The 8,484-nt window shown below is 46.6% G+C and overlaps 1 protein-coding gene across 2 annotated transcripts in view; it reads left to right on the top strand.

The window, feature by feature from the left end:
• Window positions 1-4,980: 4,980 nt before the first annotated feature.
• TBX19 (T-box transcription factor 19) overlaps window positions 4,981-8,484 on the top strand; it is a 44,337-nt gene continuing 40,833 nt past the window's right edge. Inside the window, exons 1-2 of one of the 2 annotated variants that reach the window (XM_054496473.1) lie at window positions 4,981-4,998; window positions 5,453-5,545. In XM_054496473.1, coding sequence (XP_054352448.1) covers window positions 5,472-5,545 — 74 coding nt within the window. In that variant the 5' untranslated portion in view covers window positions 4,981-4,998; window positions 5,453-5,471. Of the gene's footprint in view, window positions 5,108-5,452; window positions 5,546-8,484 lie in introns of both variants that reach the window. The other variant, XM_054496465.1, reaches the window with a different exon arrangement.

Raw genomic sequence — 8,484 nt, 5'->3', positions numbered from 1 at the left:
TGCAAGGGCCGTAACTTGCATTTCTACAAGGGCCATAACTTGCATTTCTACAGATGACACCATTAACACCAGGGATGGTTAATGCTAAGGGGTAGAGCCACCAGGGGGTTCGTCACACTCACAAAAACTGGGAACGTAGTGCCTCCCAGTTATGTGGGCATCTGGGTAATGTGGGAATAACAGTGGCAGGCACATAAGGCCTTCCCTAGGTACAGCAGCCAGTCCAATTCACTCGCAAAGATGACCATCCTGTGTCTTCATATGTCTATAAATTTCCAGGGGGGCACTAAGTCTGCTGGGGCCCAGCATTGATGAGGCCGCCTATTCCATTGCACCTTTGGTGTGGTGACATATGTTATATTTATGCAGGCAGGTAACCACCCCACAGTGATGTTGCCCCAGTGCTGCTCTATACATCGTGGTACCTGTGGTGGGGGCACCACACGTTCTCCCACTAACCAGCCCCATCCATCATAGTCACTACGGGTCAGCCAGCGGGTGGGCATGCTATGGGTTTTGTGGCATCCCCTATCCAAAGCTTGTCATGTTGCATTCCAAACGTTGGCCGTGGGACCCCAGATGTCTAACCATGTCCAGTTTTCCGTAGAAGCTAGATGTATGTGCCAGGGCAAGCCATCCACAGCTGCTGCTGGAAGGGCGGTGCAGATTCAACAGTTGGAAACATTGGTCACCTCAGTGTAGGTGTGGGCCCAGTCCACAATGCTGTTGGAGCATGTCAGCTTATGGTCAAAATGATAAAGCAGGCACAGTTACTAATCAGGGTAAATCATACCCCTCAGGCAAAATACAGGCCAACCTTTCATTCCTGGATAACAATGCAACCACCAAGGGCTTCTGCCCTAGGCAATGGCACCACAACTTCTCAGCTCCCCATGGTTCCTTTGGGTCCTGTATCTGTGCCAAAGTCACTGGGGAGCTCATAATAGGCCACACAGATAATACATATGGACCCCAGAGGAGGATTCCTTCCCTGGCCATTCCTCTATGAACGGTCAATCACGGAGGCCATATATTAAATACCTAAGGAGTGACATGTAAATCATACTGTAGGCCCTCCTCCCAGGGGCTACAATAGCTAACCATTGGCAATGGGGGGCTTGGAGGGTCCATGGCCAAAGCCAGGTTCTTTGTTCCCCTGACTTTAGGGGTGCTGGGGCAGGCAACAACAGGTTACTGTTCGTCCCCATACCTGGTCGGAGGAGGTCCTCCCTGGTGTGTATCTGTAACTGGATGGGGGCAGCAGCCCGGTGTAGCAGTGCCTCACCAGGGCCAGGCCACCTTTCCGTGGCCATTCATTCAAGGTTTGGAGCACCAGGTCCAACCATGAACTCCAGCCCTGCAAAGATGGGGGAGTAACATGCAAGCATAACCCGTTTTTCAGGAGTCCATTATATCATTCAATCATACCAGCAGCTTGTGGAACATGGAATCTCCACTTTATGTCCATCTGTTGTGCCCACTGTTGTACCTGCTGTCCAGTAAAATGTGTTACCCTGTTGCTTTCAATGATCAGGGGACAACCATATAGGGCACACAAGTGTTGCAGGGCCTGAATTGTGTGGTGTTGGTCAGCTGTCCTGCAAGGGTAGGCAAATAACAGACTGGTGGCCATGTCTACAGCTGTCAGTACATGTGTATGCCCCTGTGACCTTGGAAGTGGCCCAATGTAGTCTATTTGCCATCTAGCCAAAGGCATCCACCCTTCTGTCACTTGTTGTGTAACCCTAGGCAGCTGCCTCTGTCTGGTGTATGTCCGTGCGCATGCTGGGCACTTCTGGCAGGCCTCCCAGATATCTTATGTGGGCAAGGATAGACCCCAGCGCTTACTGACCTGTTGCATTAGTTTACCCCCTGCATGGCCCAATTTTCGGTGCAGCCATAGGGCTATATCTTGTGTAGATGCTGACTCCAACCACTGGATCTTGGCCAAGGTATCTGCCTCATCATTGCCAGGGGCAGCCAGAAGCACAGGGCCTGACAAATGATAAATAGTTACATCCTTTTAGTGGCCCATTTCCCATAGGTTTTGCCACGTGGCCTGGCCCCAAATGGGCAGGTGGCCAACTAGCCAATTCTGTAACTTCTAGGTAGTTAATCACAAGGTCAGGCCTCAATAAGCTGCCCAGCTATCAGTGCAGATTACCACAGGTGTCTCCTCCTTGGTGATCACCATCCACACTGCCCTGAGTTCAGTCCATTGACTACCTTGTCTATACCCAGTATCAAACCATATGGTTTCAGTACTAGGCTGGACCACGACAGTTGTCCAGGCAGCAGTAGCACCCCAGCTGGACCCATCCGTATACCATGCCCCATCAGGAATGGGGGGTGCCCTTCTTTAAACAGTAATGGCTCAGGGTTTAAGATTGCCTCAGGCTGACCCATAGCCTTATCTTACATCAGAACTACAGGTCCCAAGACTTCTTGTAATTCTGCTGCTAAGGGGCTTGTACTCAGTGTGCTCCGCTGTTCTAAGTAGGTGCCCCACTTTGCTAAGGTGGATGTCTGTGCCATCCCAGTCCAGGGGTGGTTACCCATGAATGTACCCACCCTGCTATTGGGTAAGTCGTTCAGTTGATGACTGTAGCCCTTCCTGTCACACTCACAAGCCTGAAGGGCAGCATATGCAGCTGCTAATTGCTTCTCTATCGAGAGATACCAGAGATCAGCTCCCTTCCAAAGTTGGGACCAAAAGCCTACTGGGGTTCTAAAGTGCTCCATGTGCTGCCATAGGCCCCAGCCAAAACCATCTGCGGTCACATGCACATCAAGTTCAAATGAGCACCCCGGGTTAATTACTCGTAGGGCCTGTGCTTGCTGTATGGCCCACTTGGCTGCCAGAAAAACCATTTCAGCATCATTGCCCCAATCCCAGGTAGCTCCCTTTTTTGTCAACTGATACAACGGTTTTATCCTCTGAGCTAAATGGGGCAGGAATGCCCGCCAGTATCCTAAGAGGCCTACAAAAGTCTGTAGCTGCTTCATCATTGTGGGCTGGGGATATGCTGAATTTTATCAATGTCCTCTGGTATGCCTTCTTAGTACCTCAGCAGACAACTCCCAAGAATTTGGCAGACCCTTGGACCCTGGAATCCAGGGCCTTGGAATCCAGGCCCTTGGACCTTGGATTCGTTGATAGCCCAACTGTGTGCTGCCAAATGTTATTGCAAGAGGGGTGCCGCTGCTTCTAAATCTGCAAGAGAATCAGAGGTTAACATAATATCATCAATATAATGGAATAGGTGGACCCCCTTTGGACATTTCCAGGTGGCTAAATCCGTGGCAATGAGACAATGACGTATGCTGGGGCTATGCACATAGTCCTGCCTCAACACTGTGAAAGTCTCTTGTTGCCCTTCCCATGTGAAAACAAACTGTTCCTGGCTCTCTGGAGCAATGTCAATTGAGAAGAACTTGCCTATGTGGTAGGCAAGTCTACCACATAGCGGTACTGTCCTAATTCCGTCGTCAAGCAGCCCATCAAATCAGTGATAGACAGTACAGCTGCATGTAAAGGGAGTGTTACTTTATTTAGTTCTCAATAATCCACCATCATTCGCCAAGTTCCATCAGGCTTTCTGACTGGTCATACCAGAGCATTGTAGGGGCTGTGAGTGCCACGCACTATCTGTACCTCCTCTAACTTCTTAATAGTTTCAGTTTTCTCTGTATGCTCACCTGGAAAGCGGTACTGACGGGTGGAAGTAACTTGTCAGGGTTATGGCAGGACCTGGGGCTGGCGATGCGTATGTCCGCACAGTACCAGCTTAACTACAAGTACTCGGAGTCTGAATTCTCTGGCTGTGGTTTGTAAAGCCAAGCCATGTAAAATATCCACCCCCAGAATGTATTCAGGTATGGCAGAGACATATGCAATTATAAGTGGAGAGCTAAGTGGCCGATGCCAAGGTGCAAAGATACAGGTTTCGCTTTCACTGACCGGCCTCCATAGCCATCTGTATATGTAACCTTGCCCGGAAATTTATTCGAGTTCGCATAGACGAGGCTACAATCTGCACTGGTGTCTACCAGTGCCAGCACCCACCGTACGTTGGTGGGGGACCAGTGGATTGCCTATTTCACATGTGGCCTTTGGTTGTCTGGTGTCCCCCCAAGCCGGGCACCTCGGCCAGTTTCCTAATCAAACACAAAAGGCTACCTCCGCCCGTCTGCAAGTAGTCCTTGAGCTGGAGTGTTGGGTGGGACTGGGTCCAGCAGCATCGCTCTTCTCCTTCTTGGGCATTTTCTGGAATTGCTGCTTTGGGAACAATTGCCTCCACAAAGTTAACAGCACTTCATTGGATTGCCTATCAATTTTCTCTCGGTCAACCCCAGCCAAAATCAAATCAATCCGCATCTGCATGTGGGTCACCCATTGGGGCCCCATTTTGTCCCATGAGGTGGCCCCCTGTGGAACGGGTACCTTCTCCTTTTTTTGTGGCACTGACTCCCTGCTCCCAAATGATGGTCCTCTGCTTCCCTAAGGACCGCCATGGTGGTAGTCACCTCATGTATGTGGTGCCCCACATACGGAGTGAGGACAACGGCCTGGGAGCTGAAGGCACTCGGGAGTGCAGAGCCTAACACAAGGTCCCTCATGTAGGAGGTAAAGTGTTCATCATCTGGCCCTCGGGTATTCAGATTGAACATAGCCTGCCGCATACCCATCTCCTGAATTACTTGCACCAAATCTGTATACAACTGCTATTTACTCATAGTTTCTGATATTTCTCTGGCATTGTTCCATGCCGATCAGCTATTCAATTAGAGTGTGGTTGACTTGCCCCTATGCTAATTGTTCCATACCGTTCATATGGCTACCATCAGTTATTCAATTAGAGTGTGGTTGCCTTGCCCCTGTGCTAACTGCCTGCTTACCTGCAATCAGTGACGCAGGGAGAGATGGGTCATAATGGAGGTCTACTTTTCCATTTCAGAGGTGGAGCAGACGATACTGTTGGCTCCCTCATCCCAAAGGTGAAGCGTCCAGGCGGGTAGGGGTTCCCCCAAGCGCTGCCAAAGCTGTTTACCTAATTCCCGCAACTCAGTTGGGGTATAGGCACTGCATGAGGTGTGCTCCGTCATGGTAGGGGTCCCTGTGCCCGCCATTTGTGGGCCTCCAACAGCTGTTCTTGCTCTATTTTCTGACAGATAACTGGGCAAGCCCGAAACAGGGGTTCTTCCTCCTAGGTATCAGAACAAGCGAGGGTCTCTGGCTGGGATGGTGGGCCCAGGCCCACACTAATGGCAGCTCCTAATTCTCATTCCAAGCTGTGTATCCGGGCCTCCTGGCACTCTGCTTGTGCCTGGAGGTCCCTTTACCCGTGTGCATCCTGCAGGGACCGAGCGTGTGCTTCCCGTAGTACAGTCAAAAACGCCCATCCAACTCTGCCGGCAAAAGCAGCTCCTTCTCGGTGCTCTGTCCTTCCAGGTGCTTCAGCCCCTTCTCCATGCTCATGGGGGACCTGTCTACCACCACCCATGTTTCTGCTGGGGCCCATCCTAGCAGCACAGCTGCCACCAGGTATCATAACCCATGCTGGGGCCACATAGCCCACCTGGGATCATCGGGGCCAAGGACTCACTCACCTTGGGATCCTGCTAACTAGGCCAATTGTCAGGTTCCAGCCCTAGCTGAGGTCCAAGTGGAGTTGGTGGATTGGTGGTGGGTAGCTGAAAGAACACTCAAGGGACCATAGGCAGTTGGGATATGGCTTTATTCTCTCCCCTCCTAGAGAGTCAGCAGTGTAGTTATACTACTCACAGACAGTAATGGCTCAAAGCCAGGTAGGATCTCACACAAACTGGTTACATCAAATGGCTACATAGATGTGATTATATAATGCATAGGATTGTGTGTCTGCACTCCAAACCCACTGTGTCATGCTGTACTGGATGTCTACCTCAGCCTCCTCCTGACTGAAGAAGCACAGCCATTTTCCTTACACCGTCAATACATATCAGAGGAAATGCTAGATTGTTAGAGTTGGGAAATACCTTAGACATTATTTAGTCCAGAGATTTGGAAACATTTTAAAAAATTTTATATCTAAAAAAATATGAAAACATTTTCTCACTTATTTTTTCTTCATAACAAAACCTTCCATGGCAGCCCAATATATAACAGGTACAAAAGAATTTTTAAGGCTAAAGGAAGTATGGTGGGGTGGAGGAGCTCTACCTGCTAGTTTTCTGTTAACCCAGCCTGATAAGGGAATTGAGACCACTCATGAGAAAGTCTTTCTTGCTGGTTCCCTAAAAGTGACATGATTTGTACACCTTGGTACTCTGTGCTTAGATGGAGATTAATTGGGGATAGGAGTCATTCCTTTTTTTTTTTTTTGAAATGGGGTCTTGCTCTGCCACCCAGATGGAGTGCAGTGGCATGATCTCAGCTCACTGCAACCTCTGCCTCCTGGGTTCAAGCTATTCTCCTCCCTCAACCTCCCAAGTGGCTGGGATTACAGGTGCCTGCCACGATGCCAGGCTAATTTTTTTTTTTTGTATTTTTAGTAGAGATGGGGTTTTACCATGTTGGCCAGGTTGGTTTTGAACTCCTGACCTCAAGTGATCCACCTGCCTTGGCCTCCCAAAGTGTTAGGATTACAGGTGTGAGCCACCGTGCCTGGCTGAGTCATTCCTTTTCTAACTCTTCTCCTGGTTCATTGAATATTGGACAAGTCTTTTTTTCCTTTCTTACCTGTTTTTTTTTAATCTATGTTATGGAGATAATTAAAATCTCCTGATTTTCTCATTGTGTCACTGAATGAATGAATTCCTGGAAATCGAAGGGTTAAAATGAAGTCTATCTGTTTGGACTCCCTGGGCTTAAATACCTGCCTTAGTAGTCATTGTCTAGATACTTGTGGTCAAGTTACTTAACCACTGTGACCTTCAAGTTTCTCACCTATAAAATAGGTATAATTATACCATTTACCTTATAAGATTGTTATAAATGAGATGTAAATATGATTAGCATGTTTTATTATTGTCAACACTACTTCTAAAAAATACAGTGTAAGAAAACAATCATGGATGTTCCTAAATATTTATTATCTGGAATTTTAATTGCTTAAAATTATAGAAAAAAGAAAAATAGTAAATACATAAGAATATTAGATTGGTTAAAAAATGGCTCATTTATAAGACGGGATAATTTGCAAATGTCAAAATAATGTAGAAAATTATTTGGTGACATGGGAAAAATATTCTTTATATATTGTTAAATTAAAAAAATTAGATTATAAAATCCTGTTAGTGTTTTATTTACTCATAGGGCTAAAAGGCAGTCATTTTCTTCGCTTTAAAAAGTTGTTTAAAAATATTTGATTTTTAGGCTGGGTGCAGTGGCTCACGCCTGCAATCCCAGCACTTTGGGAGGCCGAGGCGGGTGGATCACTTGAGGAGAGGAGTTGGAGAACAGCCTGGCCAACATGGTGAAACCCTATTTCCACTAAAAATACAAAAATTAGCCAGGCATGGTGGTGAGCACCTGTAATCCCAGCTACTCAAGAGGCTGACGCAGGAGAATTGCTTGAACCTGGGAGGTGGAGGTTGCGGTGAGCCAAGATCATGCCACTGCACTCAAGCCTGGGTGACAGAGTAAGACTCTGTGTCAAAAAAAAAAAAAAAAAAAAATTAATGTTATGGGTACCTAGTAGGTATATATGTTTATGGGGCCCATGAGATTTTGATACAGGCATATAATGCATAAAAATCAAAACAGGGTAAATAGGATATCCACCACCTCAATCAAGCATTTGTCATTTCTTTGTGGTTATAAACATTTCAATTGTACTCTTTTAGTTATTTAAAAATATACAATAAATTATTATTGACTGTAGTCAACAATACAACTAGATTTTATTCATTCTATCTAATTGTATTTTTGTACCCATTAACCATCTCCACTTCCTACTACTCTCCCACTACACTTCCCAGCCTTTGGTAACCAGCATTCTACTCTCTGAGTTCAATTGTTTTAGTTTTTAGCTCTCATACATTAGTGAGAACATGTAAAATTTCTCTTTCTGTGCCTGGCTTAGTTCACTTAACATAATGACCTCCAGTTCCATTCATGTTGTTGCAAATGACAGGCTTTTATTCTTTTTTTTTATGGCTGAGTAGTACTCCATTGTGTATATGTTCCAGATTTTCTTTATCCATTTGTCTGTTAATGGACACTTAGGTTGCTTCCAAATCTTGGCTATTGTGAAGAGTGCTGCAATAAACATGGGAGTGCAGGTATGTCTTAAAAATACTGATTTCTTTTCTTTGGGGGTATATACCTAGAAGTGGGTTTGCTGGATTGTATGGTAATTCTATTTTTAGTTTTTTGAGGAACCTCCATACTGTTCTCTCTAGTGGTTGCACTGATTTATATTCACACCAACAGTGTGTGTGGGTTCCCTTTTTTCCACATCCTTGCCAGCATTTGCTATTGCCTGTATTTTGGATAAAAAC

Source organism: Pongo pygmaeus, chromosome 1 (assembly GCF_028885625.2).
Source record: "Pongo pygmaeus isolate AG05252 chromosome 1, NHGRI_mPonPyg2-v2.0_pri, whole genome shotgun sequence".
Taxonomy (NCBI): Eukaryota; Metazoa; Chordata; class Mammalia; order Primates; family Hominidae; genus Pongo; species Pongo pygmaeus.
This window is presented reverse-complemented; position numbering and strand designations above follow the sequence as displayed.